At 39.2% G+C, this 19,873-nt stretch overlaps 1 protein-coding gene across 5 annotated transcripts in view; it reads left to right on the forward strand.

Moving 5' to 3' along the window:
* The window catches only part of KDM6B (lysine demethylase 6B), a 175,710-nt gene that overhangs the window by 44,269 nt on the left and 111,568 nt on the right, over window positions 1-19,873 (forward strand). For 3 of the 5 annotated variants that reach the window (XM_044077326.1, XM_044077329.1, XM_044077327.1), the window contains 3 exons: window positions 3,187-3,279; window positions 4,728-4,886; window positions 9,808-10,176. In XM_044077326.1, the coding sequence (XP_043933261.1) occupies window positions 3,187-3,279; window positions 4,728-4,886; window positions 9,808-10,176 (621 nt within the window). The remainder of the gene's footprint in view (window positions 1-3,186; window positions 3,280-4,727; window positions 4,887-9,807; window positions 10,177-19,873) is intronic. The other 2 variants (XM_044077328.1, XM_044077330.1) reach the window with 2 other exon arrangements.

The following is a 19,873-nucleotide window of genomic DNA, read 5'->3' on the forward strand; positions in this document are numbered from 1 at the left end:
GAAAAGTTGACACTCCCCCCTTTTGAACCAGCAGCAACAGCAGAATTACAGTACTTATCTTGGAAGACTGCATTCCTGCTTGCAATCACTTCAGCTAGAAGGGTTTCTGAATTACAGGCATTAATGGCAGTACAGCCCTTCCTCATCTTCCATCAGGATAGAGTGCCATGAGAACTAATCCTACCTTTATGCCAAAGGTGGTCTCCAGGGTATCATTAAACCAAGCAATACACCTACCAACATTCTTCCCCAACCCACAGAACAGGGGGGAAAGATTGCTGCATACCTTGGATGTACACAGACAATTGCGCTACTACCTGGACAGAACCAAGAACAATAGAAAAACTGACCAGCTTCTGGTAGCATATGCAACAGGAATGGAAGGAAAAGCAATTTCAAAACAAACAATCTCAAAATGGATAGGAAATTGCGTTAGATTTTGTTACTCTTTTCATGGAAAGGCAACTCCAGAAAACATCAGACCTCACCCCACAAGGGCTACAGCCACTACTACAGCTTTCCTACGAGGAGTGGCTACCAAAGACATTTTAGAGGCTGCTACTTGGAGCTCCGTGCATACATTTGCCAAGCATTATAATCTACCTTTATACTCCAGATCCCGAGCAGGTTTTGCCACTGCTGTTTTGCAAGGGATCTTAACTACACCATAAACTCTTAGTGCCTCCTTAGTGCCTCCTCCCCCAGTTTGGCTATGGTATTCTACCCATTTGTTAGGACTGCAGATGCATCCTTGAAGGACATAGTACAGTTTTGTACCTACCATAAATGTAGATGTCCGAGAGGTATGCATCTGCAGTCAGGATTACCCACCCTCCTTCCCCTCTGTGGTACTCCTAGGGTATTTGCCCATCTTGTAGCTAGCTGGGGGAATCTATTATGGTGTATTTGTTTGTATATATGTATATACATGTTTATTTCTATTTGCTCTCTATTGTTTGGAATCATTTGCATTTATCCAAATTTAGCCTTCCTAGAGGGCACCTGGCATCTGGGTCAAGAAACACTGAGGAAAATGGCGTCGGCTGATGCCTTTATACCCGCTGAACTGCAGTTATGACGTCGGGTGAAGTGCGACATCAGCCGAGGCCAGACCCAGACTTTGGAATCTGGCCGAACGAAGGGCTGCCTGAGGCCAGGACAACCCATTTGTTAGGACTGCAGATGCATACCTCTCGGACATCTACATTTATGGTAGGTACAAAACTGTACTTTCTGTCACACTTGCAGCATTTGTTTATCTACTTGAGGAAAAATTCTCTGAAGTCTACTTGTATAAAAATACCTATGCAGACTAAAATCCTAAACTTTGTAAACCCTGTCAAAAACTTGGGAGACTTACAGATGTCCTCCCATTGCTCTTTTGTATACAGCCTTTCCATTCTCTCTTATTAATCTTTTATAGCCATCTGTGATTGATTCTTATGGTTATAATGCAATACTTGATATGCCCTGCTAATTATCCCTTTAATATAAGCTTCTGTTTAGTACTGCAGTAGAAACTTGACTTGCTCTGGCCTTTCACTTAGCTCTCCTGTGTGCCTTAGTGTTTGTCTTTTCTCTGCTAGCAATTCCTTTTAGGAAATGCAGTCTGTGTTCTGATTGGCCTCTCTCTGTTACCTTTCCATCCGCAGCAGCTTATAGCCATATTTATTAACCGATTTATTGTTCTGCCCTAACTTAAAGTTTTGGAATGATTGACTGGCCCCAAAAGGTGTTGGATAGATTATACAGGAAAACAAGAAGTATGCTTCATGCTCATCAAATAATTTATAAAAATCAGTGCATACCAAGATTATATATTCCCAGTTTCGAATGATGTATGGGCCAACTTGAAATTGATGTCATGTATAGATCTGCAGTTGTAGGACTACATGCATATCTGCTGACCTCATAAGACCCAAATATAATGAAAGTGTTGAAACATGAGGAGAATAAATCGAAGACGACTTCCCTTCTTAGTCTATCTGAAGCATATCGGCATCAAGCAGGAGTGGAAATCAAACCAGAAAGTAGATAAAATCAGGCAGCAACTGAATGTGCCAAAAACAAAAGAAAGAATATAAGGCAAAAGGTTATATGAGAAGGCAAGAAATGTGGAAAATGCATAAATGTACCTGCAAGTATACAAAACTCCTGGAAGAACCTCATGTTGATCAGGATCAAATGCAGGAATGGTTAAAGGGAGGCAAATTCAAACCAAAAGATGAAAGGTTAATATTAGCAACAGAAGATAGTGGGGTGAGTACATGTTGGTTTACAAAATCCATTTAATATATGGGGAAACAGATAAATGTAGGTAAAATAGAATTGGAAACAGTCGCACACCTTGTAGCTGGTTGTGATATACTAATAGCAGAAGAATTGTATACTGAAAGGCATAATAATGTGGCCAGACTGTTGCACTGGGGATTGTGCAAACATTATGGTATTGAAGTGACTGAAAAACATTGTAAACATGAGCCACAAAGTATCATAGAAAATGATGAAGTCTGTATCACATGGGATCACCCACTACCAACAGTTCAAAAAACAGATGCTAGAAATTCAGGCATAGTAGTCCGTGAAAAAAAGACAAAAGCAGCATTGAGTATTGAAGTTGCTACAATCAGTGACTACAGTGTCTTACGTACAGAGACACACACAGTCGTAAAATAGCAGGATTTGCAGGTGGAAACAAGGGCAATATGGAAGAAGGATACCCAGACAGTTTCTGTAGTAGTAGGGGCAACAGGTCTATAAAAAACAATTTACTATCATACCTGGATATGTTACCAATTCATGTAACTTCATACAAATTGTAGGAGGAGTCATTACTGGGCACTTTTGGCTAACCTCAAGGATTGAAACAATACTAATTTCATGAACTTTAATTGTACTTTGACCTAGGAATGGAGTCCATTCCAGTCATGGTATTAGAAACCGAAAAGACCTGGAGAAATTAAAAAAGAGTGAAGCCATAAGCCTCGTTGGTTAAACTGCTGGAGTAATGTATTGAGTCCCAACTTTAAAGTGGTCTTTCATGGAGGTTCTGGACTCCTTTAAGGGGCTTGATAGTATATGTTTTTAGCACCCCCCCCCCCTTTCATTAGCCACAGGCTGTACTATGCTAACTCCCCCATTTGTACTGTTTGTGATTAATTTGTGTTCTTTTTCTTCTCCCTTTAGGCTCATTTGTGGAATGTACACCCTGGCTACTCCCAGCGCCGACCAAAGGTGCTGCCTCCACTTCAGGAAGTGTGGAATCTCATCGAGCAGGAGGTAAGAAACTTAGTAGTGGTCCACCGTTCCTGAGGCTCTGCCTTTTGGGGCATAGAGGGTTGACTCATTGGCTTGGTGGTCACATTGTGACGAAGTATAGGGTGTGCTGGGCCTTTGGGTTAGGAAACTGTTTTGCTAAGAAGTAGATTTTGGAAAACATTTTCCACATTGCTGACCACCTTCATTGTGTGTGTGACACAACATGGGCTGACAATGCATTTCAGCGGTTATGGGTACCTGTACTTTGTGCAGTATCTACATTATCCCATGGTAGAAAAGTAAGTTGCTGAAGCGTACTTGCATTTTGTATATACTGTCACATAGTTTCACATATGACCACAGACGGATGCTACAGGACAGACATTGTATATGGGTACTTCCTAGTAACATACTAATGTCTAATCCAAGAGTGAAGGAACTACAAGGCAGATGTAGTATATTTCTCTGGTTACACAGTATTTAATCTAACAGGTAGGGGTACAGCTATAATTTTTTTCATAACACAGCGCCTATTGTAGCAGGTAAGGATGCTTCTGTATTGCTATGTGCCGTAATGTAGTGTATGTTTATGTTAATGAAATCTCACAGATGGTATGGCCACTGCAGGATATCTATATTTGAGTACCATTAGGAAACCCTTAAGGTGGTAAATGAATAGATGTGTATCAGGGATTGACCTTTTCCTGTGTCCTTTGGGATAATTGACTCAGATTCTGTCCTTGTGGTGGTGGCCATATTACTGCTGATAGGACCTCTTTAATGTAGCAAGTCTTACAGAAAGCTGTTTCAATGGAGATGGAGGTTGCACTTCTGGTACAGTAGTGGTGGTCACTTTTTTTAGTACATTTTAAGTGTGCTGTATTAAGTACTGTATCCATTTCTCCCAGCGTGTTTTAGTTTAAAGCTGCGTTTCTCTGAAATAACTGAACAGTATCACTCCCAATTAATTTTAAAAATGTTTGTTACTTGTGATAAGGTGATGATCACAGTATTGAGAGCTTTGCCCTTGTTGGCCTTGGTGGACAACCCGGTTCCTAAGCATTAGCTCATATAGGAGCAAGTACATCTATTTGTAACAGGTTGGATGTACTTGTTTCCTTATGGAACAGTCTCCTTAATGATATTGGTTTCATTGTTGGCATACCTCATAATTGCAGAAGTGCAAGGAACTAGATTTTGATAGGAAAGGTGCTTCTTTGAATGGACAGAAATTGATGGAGATTTGTAGTACTGACTGACTACAGTAGTCTTCTTTGCAGCTTTGTAGGGTTCTTCTGTAAGTGCACAACTAAAGTATCTAGGATGTCTCTAGTTATTAGAAACATCAGTGGGAGGGAAAAAAGCTTGCAAATTCTTTGTTGGAGCTCTTTAATGCTTGTAGTGTATTTTTTAATTTTGCCAACATTAATCAATGACTTCTTGCTTTCTCCACCCCTTTTACCCCTCAGCAGAAACGCCATTTTACAGCAAAAACAGTTTGTCAGCTGAAGAGGCCAGCTGGTCACCGTGAGAATTCAGTCATTCATCCCACCCCATCTGTCCTTCCACCAAGAGAGGACATTTCTAACCCTGTGAAGAGGAGGAGGAAGAACAGTAGTCCTGACCAGGTATGAGGCCCAGTTTCAGTGTTGCATGGTAATGTAACTGGACAGAGTCAGGTAGCAGCCAGTACCATCTGATGTAATGCAACTGTAATGAGAGAAGGCTCAGGTATAAGGTCCACATTTGTGGGATTGTTTTACTCTTAACAGAAAAGGCTTATTATGAAAACCAGGTCTGTCTTAATGTGTTACTGTTGTAGTGAACACTGAGATATATGTAATGCAGGTTTGTCTGAGCAAGGTAGGTACTGACATGGTGCTGGTGTTGGTATGAAGTTATTGCATGTACTAGCTCAAGTCTTTTGCAGCACTTTGGTGTACTCTGGGAACTCTGAGGCACATGGTCCATGTTTTACCGAGTATGGCGCCATTTTGAGCAGAACACACAGGTAGAAAATGTAGGATTGATAAGCAGTCCGTCTTGGAAATGCTTTGGCATCAGTTTATGCTGCATGAACTCGAAGTCTTGGGTATGTTTACCAAGTCTGTCATACTGTGGTGCTGTAACTGTGAAGAGGTAAATGTGAGCTTCACATTACTCATAGCATTGCACTATTACAGGGATTGTATGTATTACATTAAACCATCTGTTACATTGTCTGCACAGTAAGACATCTCATTGTAGCCTAAGAAAGGCATCAAGAGCTTTCTCTCATACTATCCTCTTGCTGGATTTCAATTTGATTTGTGTTTGCAGTTGGGCAAGAACAGAAGGCTGCTCAGCAAACCTTTCTGAGAAGTCTGGCATTTGGCCTTAAATGATCAAAGGCTGACATCAGTATCTCCTTCCCAAGTTTGGATATTAGTAAAAAGTAAACCCAGAGGAATGTGGCATGTAGTTCATGTGTAATTCTGCTGCCGGGGGTGGGGGGCTAGGTCAGGAAAAGTTGTGTAATATACATGCCTGAAATGTGGTTAAGAGATGAGATCTGCAGCCATACTTAGATCATTTGAAACCTATATTAAAGCCCACTTTCACTTAATTTTCCATGGACAGTACAGTCGAGGCTGGTGTTTTTACTTGTTTTCATACTGTATCTGCCATGTTAGTTCATACGATCCTTCAGTTGTTTCCTAGTCCCACACCTTTAGCCAGCACAAAACAGCATGTTATGTAGGGGGGAGAGACTGCATAGTCTTGTTTTCTGCCCAAATGTCTTGTTGCAAATGGAGGGGGGGGGTGACTGGTTGATAATATGGTTACCCCTCAAATTTCATGAACATTAAATGTAGGGCAGCACACTGAAGCTTCTACACCCTGCCACACAATGTACATCTCCCAGGGGAAGAGAGTGTTGCCCCCCCACCTTGCATCACTAGTAGATCACCACAACAGGGGAAGGTTTTGCACTGTGCCTGTTGTAATGTCTACATGCTTGTAGAAATGTTTTATAAACAGTCATCCTTCATGGGACACTGGCTGCTGTATACTACACCATTTTGTAGTTGTACATTTATTTATTTATAGACATTCTCTGAGGTAGTATGTAGTAATTATATTTGCCTTTTTTTAAAAATCATCCTAAGGATGTTGTGGGCTTACATCGTACATGATCTTTTTATAGCCAGTTTCGTTGGCATTGGGAGATAAAGTCCTGACATCAGCCCGGGCAGCCTGAGTTTCATTAGAGTTTTGGACATCATCTGGAGGTGATGTGAGGGAAGAAAAGTGTGAAGTGGCTTTGATGGCTTGCCTGTCCTGGGATTATTGATAGCACATGGCCAGAGCACAATTCTTATAGCTGAATCCCCAGTGGAAGTCAGAGACCCTGTGAAACAGGAGTTCTAGCTTCTGGTTTGGGGGTGGGGCTGCACTGAGGAGTTACAGCACTCCTAGAAGATAGTGACACACTCTCGTGGACACCATTGCACCCTGGACATCTTACTCTGAAAGCGTTGTGGGGTTAGGCCCATACTCTAAAATCCGAACAGTAGCCTGAAAGCCATTCTAGAGGCAGTCACTATGCCCTATCATTTCACTTTCTCCAAACATTATAGACTTGGCCATTGCTTCCAGGGCAGGGCAGGTTTTGTTACAGTCTTCCTACAACAACCTCTGCAACCTTTACCTGGTTACTGATCCAACTTTTCCCCAATAAAAAAAAATTCTAAAAATGTTCTCATTAGTTACAACTACTACAACAGTGATCCATATGAATAGAATAGTACAGATGCATGAGTAACGTATTGTTTTGAGTAGAATTTCCACTGTAGCATAGCTTCACTTCCTCAATTCACTGTGGTCTTATTACATTTTTTTGTTTTTGAGCTCTTCTTACCCATCACCTGCTTGCATTGGTTGATTGCAGTAGGGCCAATGTTTAGAAGGGTAATTCTTTGCATATTTGGATATTCAGGGATGGAACAGCTGATTAACTGATTTCATCCTTCCCAGCTTTTCTTCATTTGCTTTTAGGGGGTATTGAGGAGATGTGCTTTGGTAAGGCTGTATCTTCAGTCAGGCATGTCTGCATATAAGTTGGCTTAATGGGAACAACCCTGAATGCTGTTTCAGTGGCATCATAGTCATACTTAATGGATTGCCTGGCCACTTGAGAAACTTTTGGTCCAGATCCAGAAGTCCCTCTGCCAAGGAACTGTCAGGGATCTCCTGACTTGTTCCTTCAATTTCTTCAGGAGCTCACTCTGATATCTTACCATATGAGCCTTAACATTTCATAACCCCGATGGACAAAGTTGCTGCCAGTGTATGCTTTCTTCCCAAACTGGTACAAGATTATATTATCATAATTGTTGTGAATTATGTTGGCATCTGGAACCAGCTTAGATCCCTTTCTCTACAGTGTTCGGTGACACCACTGCTAGATTTGTTGTGGGATTTTTATACACATACACACACACATATATATTTGAATGGAGCCCAGGACTATGTAAAACCAGTCATTCCTTCATGGTATATCACAACAAAGGGGTGCTCTTAGACATGTAATATTTATCGTTTTGCTGACAAGTTTGTTTATTATTAGTAGTCTCTCTTAGGGGGAGACCCAAGGTAGTATTTACACTGCTAGCTTAAATATGGCCAGGGCATCTGGGATCTTCCATCAGTAGTTCCCATGGCATCATTTACATCCACCTGAACTGCCACTAACTGAAACAGATGGATCCTCAGTTTAATATCTCATCTGAAGCACAACACACTCAGGAATGCAGCATACCTTTTATTCTGGGTTACAGTGTCAGCAATTGATCTACCTGAGGTGAGAATAGCACCCACAGGCTTCTGCACCAAAGGTTGAGCGTACTGTCTGTAGCACCACTGAAACTGTTAATGTTGGTGGTTAACTGGTTTATAAGTAATGCAACAGTGATGTTACACAAACATCTGTTGTTGTAAGTTCATTACACAAGTGTATTTTCTGAACACACTTTTCTTTACATTTACACATCTTTGAAAAGTGTTTCCTTTCTGCCACAGTATCTTCAAAATTGATTAGATGCAGGATTACTTGGCTGTTTTTAATATCCACAGCTAGTACACAAGACTTGAATTTGATTTGCACCATGTTATCTGTGCATCTCTTTGCTCTTTGTTTCAGCTCCATTATTGTTAAAGTACATTCACATTTAACTTCTAAATGTTGCCCTTTTATTTGACTCCTGTCTTTCATACTTCCATTTTCTCAGGTAGTTCTTTTAACCATATACCTTTTATCATCATATATTGCACAGCTTTTGCTAGTCAAGTCTTTTTCCTCTGAAAAGCTGGGCCTTTGATAATTTTTTATGTAACACAAGGTGTTCTATGGTAGAACTTGCAAATTTGCAGTCAATGAGCTTGATAAGTTAACTCCATGACATAAGTATGTTTTGTTTCTGTAGAACCTTGTACCCCTGTAAAGAACAAATGGTGAATAAAACAGCAGATTGTCATTAGGCTCAGAATAGTTAATGAACTTATCTATACTTGCTGCAACTTTTCCTGTTCAAGAAAGGAAAAATAACTACCTTCAAGGCAGCTTCTCTAAAGACATGAAGTAGTGTGCAACAGTATACCTTTTCAGACTGCTTAAGTCTTCCACTTGCATTAAGAAGCAAGTCAGGTTTCGTAATCCAGAGCTCCCATTTTTCTGCCAGTTTGCTTTGAAGTGAGAGTATTCCTGGGATTTGGAGTTGGAGAATGTTCTCAGTGCAAATTTTACTTCTGTATTTGTAAAAAATAAAGTCTTGAAAAAATATATCCACTTCTACAAATGCATTTCTTCATTTCTGACACATGTAATGCCTTGGTGTTTGCGAATGTTATAATAAAGAACACAGACACTGTGGATGGAACAGCCTCCATGCGATCTTTATTGAGATTGTTCCTAGAAAAGGTACCACATACTATGCAGCTTCATATAGCTAGGCACTGGCATATTTAAGGCTGTATATCCCTGTATGTTGCACCCTTTTTGCTTGGTAGCAGCACTTTTGAATACAGAAGTGGTTTAATTTCCTAATGCTGTCAGTTTCTTTTGTTTCAGTGGTAAGGCATTGTATTGAGAAGCACATGCTATATGAAGAGGCTTGCATTGTGTATATCTGCATTAACCATGTTCCTGGAGGTGAGCGGCTTCAGCTTAACGTCTTTTCAACAGCACTGAATAAATTATGCTGGGAGCTTCAGTGCTGCTTCCATGCAGTCACTCTCTCACTTGTGGATAAGCAGAGGGAGTAATTTAAATGACAGGTGCAGGATTTTGTCTCAATTTTTATGTAATCTCTCCATCGAGGAGCCCTTCTTGAGGTCTAAAAATGGAAATGCCACAAAATAAGTTGCGACTATCTCCTAAAAATAGTCCTTGTAGAAAAGGGTTTGCTTAAAGCACCTCTTTTTATTTTGACATACAGGTTTTTTTTTTTTTTTTGGATTGTTTCAGATACTGACATATCTGATCATTTTCTTTTCTTGCTGTTTTTTTAGGAGACAGTAAGTCCAGTTCCAGATGCTTTTACATGCACTTCCTCATCATCTTCATTTTCGTTGTCCACCTCTTCTGTATTGCACAGCACTAATCATACACCACGCTATACAACCACACCACCTGGACTACCATCTTCACTTCAAGGAAGATTGCCCTGCCCTCAGAGAGAGGGCTGGAGCTGTCGTCCCAGAACAGAAAGTGACCATACAGAGGGCAGAGCAGAGAGGTCACAGCTGGACTCCAACATCTCACCAGCAGACAGTGCCTGCGTGCCTTATTCTTCAAGGCCCATCAATGTTATACCTCATGACATTAACACAGCTACTGACATCTGGACTAAAGAGACTAATTCGGGTGATTCTATCATGGTGTGTAGTTTACATTGTTATAAATAGTACTGTAATTGTTTTCCATTATGATTTCTGTTAGAAGCTAGAACCAGAATGATGTGCATGTCTCAAGTCGGCGATGCCTTTCTTGAACTGTTCCTTTAAAGACATACATGCATTTTACTAATCCATGTGCACTAGCCTAACAGTGATAAGATGGTTATGCAACAGTTCTGATGTCCTGCAGTGACCCATTTTCTTGCACCAGTTCTATACAGTGACCCTGGTGGAAGAGTTTGGCACTACAGTAGTTGTTAAATGTCTTATCTCATTGATCTCTTTCCTTTCCCAGAATGGGTCTCATATGTAGTGGTGTAGGATCACTGATTGTGGTCAAACCCACTGCAGTCCCCACCCTTTCCATGGAGGACGCTCTGTAGGTGGTGACTTAAGAGCAAACAGTGTGTGATTCCAACATTGTTCCTACACTGTTAACTAAAGTGATACCCAGGAGGAAAGGTTGGGATTGTGTTAGCTGTGAGCAACACAGCCTCTGCTGTTTTATACAATGACACCTTCTGAGAAATACAGGGATTGTTGGATTGTGATAGTGTTGAACTCCCAAACACTTGGCAAAATGGAAGCATGGATGAAAGTATAACTACTTAAAGTCAGAACCAAAAAAATGCAAAGACCAAGTGTCTGGGGAAACAGAAAAACAAATAAAGCAATGCATTTTCTGAGATAAAATAGTAGGAACAAATGAGAAAAGGAACCAGGGTTGGGATGGTCATATTAGATGACTTAAAAGTATGGGTCAGTGTAATAGAACAGCAGAAGGAAGTGGCAGGATTTTGTGATGTACAGGAAGAGCCGTCACCAGGGAAAAACAAGACCTTGATCATCATCCTGTATAGATAACAGCTTGTTGGTCTAGAGGTATTATTATTTTGGGTTTAAGAGGTCCTTGTGTTAAATATAGGACAAATCCATTATTTCCTGAAGCTCTTCTCCTTGGATTCTGTTTTTCTGACATACAGGCAAATGCCAGTAAATTTTAACTAAATTCATGGATGACTGCAGTTTAGGAATCATCCTAGCTTAAGTTGTCCATGAATGCAAGCTAGGCATCTTCCTGACCACTCCCTCAGATTCACTAATACTCCAGCAAGGCCTTGATTACTCAAAACAGTTAGGGCTGTAATCATGGTCAAACTCTAAATGCAAAGGAATGTCATATAGTCACCTTTGGTAAAACTAAATGATCCTCTACTGCATATAGTTAGCTGGCAACTGTCTTTAAATCCACATGTTTCTGATATTGTCAGAAAACCCTTCTGCATCTGTCTTATCTGTCATGGATTCTCATCCAGATCCCAATCCATCCTATATCCCATCTACTCTGCTTCATCCACCACAGTATGGAGTACATTTGGCTCACGTAGCTCTGAATAACTCTTTCAGCTAAAAAAACTCCAGTGTTTTAGACCAAAAAAATCAAAAGTTTAAATAACCACTCCTGTTCTGATAATCTGAAAAACATAACCTTATTTTCTGTGGCCTGTGGACTCCAGCAAGTGCTCTGTGTCTTGACTTCCGAACCGTGTCATATACTGTCCACTGCTGCCTCCTTCTCTTCAAATAGAAACAGTCCCCAATTAATAATCATTCCAAAGACCTAAGTCTTAACAAATACAAAATATTAAGTCAAGACTCGGGAATAAATTCCTTATCCAGCGCCTCTCTTGCCCATGTATCATTTTCTGTTGCATATTAAACAGAATAAAACCCTAGTGTCATTCAGATTTTAATGAGGTGAGTAGACTCTGGGTGCTGTAAATTCATTCCAGGTTTGACAAACGTCTAACTATGCCAGACTAAACAGTTTAATTTCTTGCTCCTTAATTGTTCCTTCTTTGCTTCTTCTTTCCTCTAAAATCTTCTATTTCCCTTTCATTTAGTGTAACCCAAACTGAAACTGTTCTGTGTCTGCCAGATTTACTTTTATCCTACCATCAACTTTTAAACTATTACCTCACTTTCAGGGGTGCTTATTCCAAATTTTTTGTTTTATTTTGTTTATATCTTCCAGATTAACTCTTGTCTCCTACCGTCACGTTCTGAGCTTTTAGACCATCTTCAGGGGGTCATCTTCTGTGACCTTATTGGCTAAATCTGTAATCTTTTGAGAAGGTGATAGCTTTGTATAAACATATAAACCTTTGAACAGTTGGAAGATCCCCATCTAGAGTGTTGTGAGTTATGGAGACATTGCAGGCCTAGACAAGGATATGTTTAGTTAATATGAATGCTGCAGAGACAGTTGCATGGTCTGCCTCAAATGCTGCCTTTCAAAAGGTGTGCAGAAAGTCTGTGAGGGTTTCACATGAATAGTTGTCTGCTCAGGTCCTCTGTGTAGTATAGGTAATTACTGTCTATCTCTGTTGCTCTCTCTGTCTTTCCTTTTGTCCTGAGTTATACCAGGCATTTCCATGAAAGTTTAGGAAAAAAAAGTTGCACTGGGAAAGTGTGTTAGTCTGAACGGTGATAGAAGAAATGGAAAAACGTGTAGCAAGTGCTACTTAGGAGGCAGTTATGGTGAGTGATGAGGAAGAGATGCTGGTTCAACTGAAGGGTTGTAACTATAGTACCAAAACGCTGAACCATCTAAATGGTAAAGAAATGTACACTATGATGTTGTAGGAAACAAAAGGCAAGACTTGTGTCAGTTGCAGGAATATTGCCAGTATTTTTTATGGCATTTCCAAATGGCTGAAGTTGAAAGTTCAGTGTTTGTGCGAATAACATGCTACCATGGTGGCAGTAAAGCAGAAACTTGATGAGATTTCTGAGAATGTGTTGAGTCTTGAGCATTTGGAATCTGTGGCACAACTGTTGGTTTCACTGGTGGATGGGACATGAAAAAAGTACCTTGAGACATGGTGTGTTAGACGGAGAAGGCTGTATTTTTTGGACATTGTTCAAACCAAGGTGGTTTTAACTATTTAACCAAAAGAGAAAATAAATATTTTGAACATAAAGAGCAGTTAAGTACAGCTTACTTGGTTCCATGTTTTTCGTAAGTATACAAGCCAACAGTGTTGTTCCAAGTATATGCGTTACTAGTGACGACTTTTGCATAGGGACAAATTAACCTGAAAGAATGAAAGCAGCCATGCTTTTTTTACTGCTTAAATGATTTATCTAGACTTGGTTTGCATAGTGTGCTGTTAGGACATCTGATTGCATTTCATTGTGTAATAAAGTAAACAATGCAAATAACCGAGAGATTTATTACATATAATTTCTGACTGATGCATTCAAAATGTTGGGCTGCTGTCTCAGTGGATCTTCAAGGAGGTGGCATTGTTTTTGATGGTGTTACTTAGGGGAAATAGGGAAAGCATGCTATAACACTTTTAGGCTACGTAATAGACTCGTATTATACAAGCATGTATGATGCGTTTGGTTCACAGGTTTAGAATATTTGATAGCTGATGCAGAAAGGGATAGTTGTGTACTGACTTGGCAGTACTAGTGATGTGGCAGTCTGCATGGAAAGAAATAAATGTAAAGGAGAGTATAGCCTTTATTATTTTCTGTACCTCTGTGATTAGCAGTATCTTTAATTTAATGATGATTACTGCCAAATGGACCTGTAGAGGTTTACCTCAGATGCCATTACTGATGGCTTTTATCCAAGTGGCAAATTGCCTGTGTTCCCAGTTATTTTGGATAGGGTACAGCCTTGTAATAATCAGGTGTTACTTTATTTGCCATAAGAAAATGTCCTTTTAGGTACATTTTTGCCCCCATGTTTGTTGGCCATCAAGCCTCCCTCAGATGGACTTGAGCTCATTCATTTCATTGAGACACAGTGTCCTGTGTAACCATGGAGGTGAAAGCGATTAGGAGAGGGGCATCATTCAGACAGCCGTAAGGGTTTCTTTTGACCTCTATGATATCCCAGAACTTAGGAGGTTTTTATTCTATGGAGAAGGGGGATAAGTAAGATGCATTACTCTGGGGCTCATTATACCTTCATCAAGTGGTTGGGTATCTTGCACTCCAGCTGCGAAGACAGCAGCTGTGTATAGCTTGATGAGACTAGTGTCCACCCTTAAGCTGCATCTTTTACACTCATGCTGACCTCTCCTCCATGGAGACTGTGGCATTCCATGGCCAGTTGTGCTGCTTTTCCTCCAGAGCTGGTCACTGACATCCTCCTCTGTTAGCTGCATCAGTTGCATGAGCCACTTATCAAACATTAGTCACCTTGGCAGCAGTCATGGCTTTATCCCTCTGTCCTATGAATATTAGATGTGATGTTTTTTTTTTCTTTCTTTTTTGGACTCCTTTACTAGTAGTGGTTATTTAATATGGCTCTGTACCTAAGTTTTTACTGATCTCTTTAGTTGGATGATATTAATATTTGAAATGACAGTCATTACTTGATGTGCTATGTACCCTGGATAGTTTTGCAGTAACTGGATCTTGACTACAATTCTGGCTATGTAATGGTGCCTTTAAAGGTTATGACAGCTAGCCATGTTAATGATGCTTTCTAAACCATTAAATCCAGTAAGAAATGTTTGTTTTATAAAAAGGTATAGATTATGATATGTATGATGACCAGGCATGGTGTTGCAGGGGATAGCATTGTAGCCTTCACAGCAAGACTATCCCCAGTTTGATTCTTGGCTGGGTTGCCTTCTGTGTGGAGTCTACATGGGATTTCCTCTGGGTGGCCCGGTTTTCTCCCACATTCCAAAGACAATGCGATAGGTAGTTCAGACAGTCTAAATACACCACAGATGAAAGTGTACTTGCAAGTGTTTGGTATTGAAGAACAGATGTGGCTGGACTTAACCACCTGGCAGTGTGAAACTTGGCTTTAGATGATTGTCACTGTTGAAGTGACACCTCAATCCCATTTGTAAAAATGGAAAAAGGAGTTGTAGATGAATGGATAGATGGACCAGGTGTACAATTGTTTGTAAAAACTTAAAAGTCGGGATTTATTATTACTCAAGAGAATAATTTCTCTCAATGCTTTCAATGGGAAAGTTGGTAAAGTTTAACCTAAATAAGTAAGGGGAGATTTATCATGAATCCTCCGTACAATTTCTCGACTAGCAAGCTTAGATTACTTATTTAATTAAAGACATAGTAACAATTTGAAATACTTTAACTGTGCTAGGATTTCATGTAAATCCCATTTGTTGTCAAATGGAACAGTGAATAGTGCACATCCGTAAAATTCCATATTCTATGTTTACGTTTGATCTGCAAAGTGAGAGACAAATACATTTTACAGGAGATGGGTGATTAAGGATAAACTACGGTATAGTAAATGTCCATTTGTTTATGTGATTAAAAGTGTTAAGTAACAGAAATGTGTGTTCTGGGGGTTTAGATTATGCGTTCATGAAGTTTGCTTAGGGTTTGACTTTTTATGAAACTTAAGTTTAATTCATTGAATGGAACAATTTGTCTAAGTCCGACAGGTGTAAAAGGTGGTGTGGATTGCCTTTTGATAAGGAATTGCTGTATCAAAGTATTGACGAACTGCATGGATGTGCTTGTTTGGATGAACAGGATGAATGATAGTTGCGTATGCTAATTTTGCATCATATACCAAGATAAGGAAGGAAGGCCATGTTCGTCTTTTAAGTAACAGTATAATATATTGATCTTCTTTGTAAGAAAGTTGAGGAAAACTTTATGATGTGTGCCTGGTCACCTGGTGGTCATGCTGATAGGTAGATTTGGTGGACTTCAGGATGGAAGCGGGGCATATTACAGACTTATGAGGACAGTTGTGTGTGTGGAAAACACGCCGAGTGAAGAATGTAACTTTTGTATTTACTGGTGTTCCCTTGGAAGGGTGAGCCCAGAAGACATAAGAGTGGGTTAAGTTAAATAAGAATTAGAAGGTAAAGGTTAATGAGAAGGCTAAAGTAGGTGCTATAAGGCAAAGAAAAAAATTAAATTGTAGAAGACACTTTGGTGTAGTGAGAAGATCTAGTAGATAGTGGTAGTAGTGTAGTGGGTAGTTCTTAGCATTGTATTGTCTTAGGGTAGTAGGTCAAGCATGTCTGCCTGTACGCTGATGGAGAGTTTGTAAGGCATTTGGAAGAATGCAACAGAATTCGAGATGCTCAAGGTTAGGATTGGCTTGGTTGGAAAGACCTGTGGAGAGTGGTGGTTATGGGCTGGGAATGTAGACCAGATGGATAAGTTGCAGTATAAATGCTGTTAGCACCAGAAAGTGAAGAAATGTAACTGATGAACTGAAGCAACACAAGACAGTAAGTAGAGTATCGTATGAGTAAAATACATTCAGCTTCTGTAATTGTAACTAAAGTGTCCTGTCATATCTCTCAGCATCAGCCTTTTAGCACAAGAATCTGTCACAAAGGCCAAAAAATGGGGACACATTTTATTTTACTTACATTATTTATGTTACTTATCCTTTGTTAACCGGGTTTGTCCAACTAAGCTAGTAGCCACTTTTTGGGGGGAGACTCGAGGTGGTATTTGTACTGCTATGGGAAATTTGCCCAGGACATCAGGGAAGTTCCCCCTACTGTTCAAGAACAGGGACTTGATTCACTGTTACACTTCCTATCTTCTGGTATGGGCAAATAGGCACCTCGGAGAAGCAGGAAACAGAAAATCAAGCATGGAGGATGGAGAAAGCATTTTATAGGTGTTGAATGCTAGTGGTAGTCAAACAGCAGAGAAGTTGGAGATGGTGAATAATGAATCGATCAATTTATGGAGTGAGGAGAACTGAGATGAGAAGAAAGAACAGGAGAGCCTGTTAAAAGGCAAGAAGTGGTTGGAGTAAGCATCCTAGATTTGGAGGAGCTATTCCAACAAAATTTGTTCACAACAGATCCTACAGCACCTGAATGTGTTATTACAACCCCCCAGTCGGGAGAGTTGTGGGATGTGTATTTGAAAGAATTAATTGAGCAGAGTGAGCTAGAAAGTGAAAAGGCAGTATCGTGGGGTGAAATAATAGACAAAATACAAGAGGAGGAAGTTCAAGAAATAAGAGCAGGAAAAAAAGAATGCACATCTACTAACACGTGCAAAAAAAAAAAAAAAACCGAGCCACAGCAGAATGACTGTGTAAAACAGGAACTTTTAATGGTGCTTCTGGTACGTCGGCAGAATTCCCTTCAAGGAATAAATTACACACCAAAAAGTAGTCAATTTATATGAAGCAATTATCACACCTTATTTAAATGCACCCAATTAAAAAGTGAAGATGATCCCCACACCATGCATATTCAAACAGAGCCTCCTGAAATACAATGCTTGAAACATACAAAAATACAAAATTCAAAATGCTCCGTAATATTTTTAACATATTAAGATTTTCTCTCTAAGTTCATACCATAAGGTTGTACAGTCATATAATTTATAATACATTTGGTTTCCATCTCTAATAATTTGTGTATAAAATCGTTACAGCCACTTTGAGGTTTAGCTAAAACACTAAAGAAAAAACTACTGTCAGACTCTGCATGTGCTGAATAAAAATGTTGGGCTACTGGGCTGTCCAAATTGTAATTCCTAATACGATCCCCGAGATGTTCCAAAATTCGCATCTTCACCATTCATGCCACTTAGTGGGTGTGCAGCTACAACCTGTGATATACACCACTCCATAAGAACGACAATCAAAGTGGTCAGTGGCCCTATATTTCCTACCATTAATACTGCCACCACTTAAATGTATTATTTTGCCACAAATCTTACATCTCCCACAAGGGTAGGATCTCGTATTAACTTTCTCAACTCGACCCTTCTTTACATTTAAAATTTCCTATAAATTCAAAAATCTGCCATAAGAAAAAACTACCCGTTTAGGAAAAATCTCTCCCAATACTTCATCTTGACCAATAATAGGTCACAAATTATTGACCAAATTTTTCATTATCAGAAAAGGGGGAAAATCTGCCGACAAAAAAAATTGATTTCCATTATCATCTAATACCCTGCCCTGCATGTTCAAATATAAATTTACTGCTTTTTGGTGTGTAATTTATTCCTTGAAGGCAATTCTGCTGAGGTACCAGAACCACCATTAAAAGTTCCTGTTTTATGCAGTCATTCTGCTGTGGCTCTGTTTGTTTTTTTATTTTATAGAAAAAAGTCATATGCACAGACTGTAAGAGATGGTGAAAGAAAAGAAGAAAATAAAATAAGAAAACATTAAGTAAGAATAAGCAGCAACACAAACAATAATTTGACAAGTATGAAATATGGGACAGCATCATTTCAGCACTGGGTATTGCACTCAGAAAGATAAGAGCATTTATTTGTATTAACAAGGACTCTTTGTGACATTTTTTGAAGAAGCCCAGTATATGTAAAAATTTTTAGAACGATATGAAAAAAGAAAGTATGTGAATCCTTGGAACTTAAATTTGTACAAGCATTTAAAAGAGAAGCAAAAAAAGAATGTATATACTATTTCGTACTGAAGTTGAAAGAGATAATTTAAAAGATGATTTAAAAACTGTGTGTAGGGGTGTAATGGACATTACAAAGATACAAAGATTTAGAACAATAGAGGTTTATGGACAAGAGGATGGGGATGGGAATGTGGTGTTATACTGCAAATGGAAAATGAGAAAGTAATACATGTGCCCAATATAATTAATGTGGAATTGAATAGAGGATTGGTTAAAATACTGGCGTCAACCAAGGATATGTTTTTATGTTTTTTGTGATAATAATTGTGATAAAAATGACCAATTAATAACTGTGATTAAAAGAAGTGTTTCATTTGTGGTAAAAATGGTCATGAAGCAAAACAATGTGAACAAAAATGTATAAAGTGTAAATAAACAGGACATTCATGGATGGATTGTAATGTTAGAGAGTCATACGCAGGAAACAAAAGGTAGACCAAGTAAGAGAGATTGTTTTAGTAGATAAACACAGAAGATATATAAAAAGAAAATAGTAATGAGGAAGATGTAAAGGTAGAGATAAAAGAACATAAAGGAAAGAAAAAGAACAAGAAAGATAGAATTGAGTATTTCAAGTGAAGAAGGGGAAGCTAAATGGATAAGAACCAAAAGTAAAATAAATTCCATTGGGAAGAGAGTGAAAGATAGAAATTTAAAGATATAGGTATAGGAAAAACAAAAAAGGAAAATGATAAAAGTAATAGAAGCTTTTCTACAAAGTAAGAATGGTGTAGACTGTTAGATTTGGATAACATAATATTCCGGACATAAGAATAACAGAAGAAAGAATACAAGTTAAATGAGTTATGGGAAGGTAGGGTGACATGGAACATAGAAGAAAAAAATAGCAATTCTGTTTAAAGACTATAGATGTTCTGGATTACACATTAGTATTAGGAAGAATATTAATATTAGCTACAAGATGAAAGAACTAGATAGGGTGGTTACACTTTATGCATATACTTTACAGAACCTGAGAGAGATTATGTTTATGAAAATGCTTGATTATGTTAGTTTGAATGTTGTGTCTTTTGGCTTTTCCCAGTTAGGGGTCGCCACAGCGGAACTCCGGTCCGCTAATGATTGGCAGTAGATTTTTACGTGCCGAGTTGCCGGCCCTGATGCACAACCTTCAACGAAGGTACGCCCATTCACGCATGTCTCCACACAGAAGACGCTCTAGCTGAGAATCGAACAGGACAACGTCTTACTGTGAGACGACAACGCTACCGCAGCACCACCAC

Source organism: Protopterus annectens, chromosome 7.part0, assembly GCF_019279795.1.
Source record: "Protopterus annectens isolate FY-2018-M chromosome 7.part0, PAN1.0, whole genome shotgun sequence".
Taxonomy (NCBI): Eukaryota; Metazoa; Chordata; order Ceratodontiformes; family Protopteridae; genus Protopterus; species Protopterus annectens.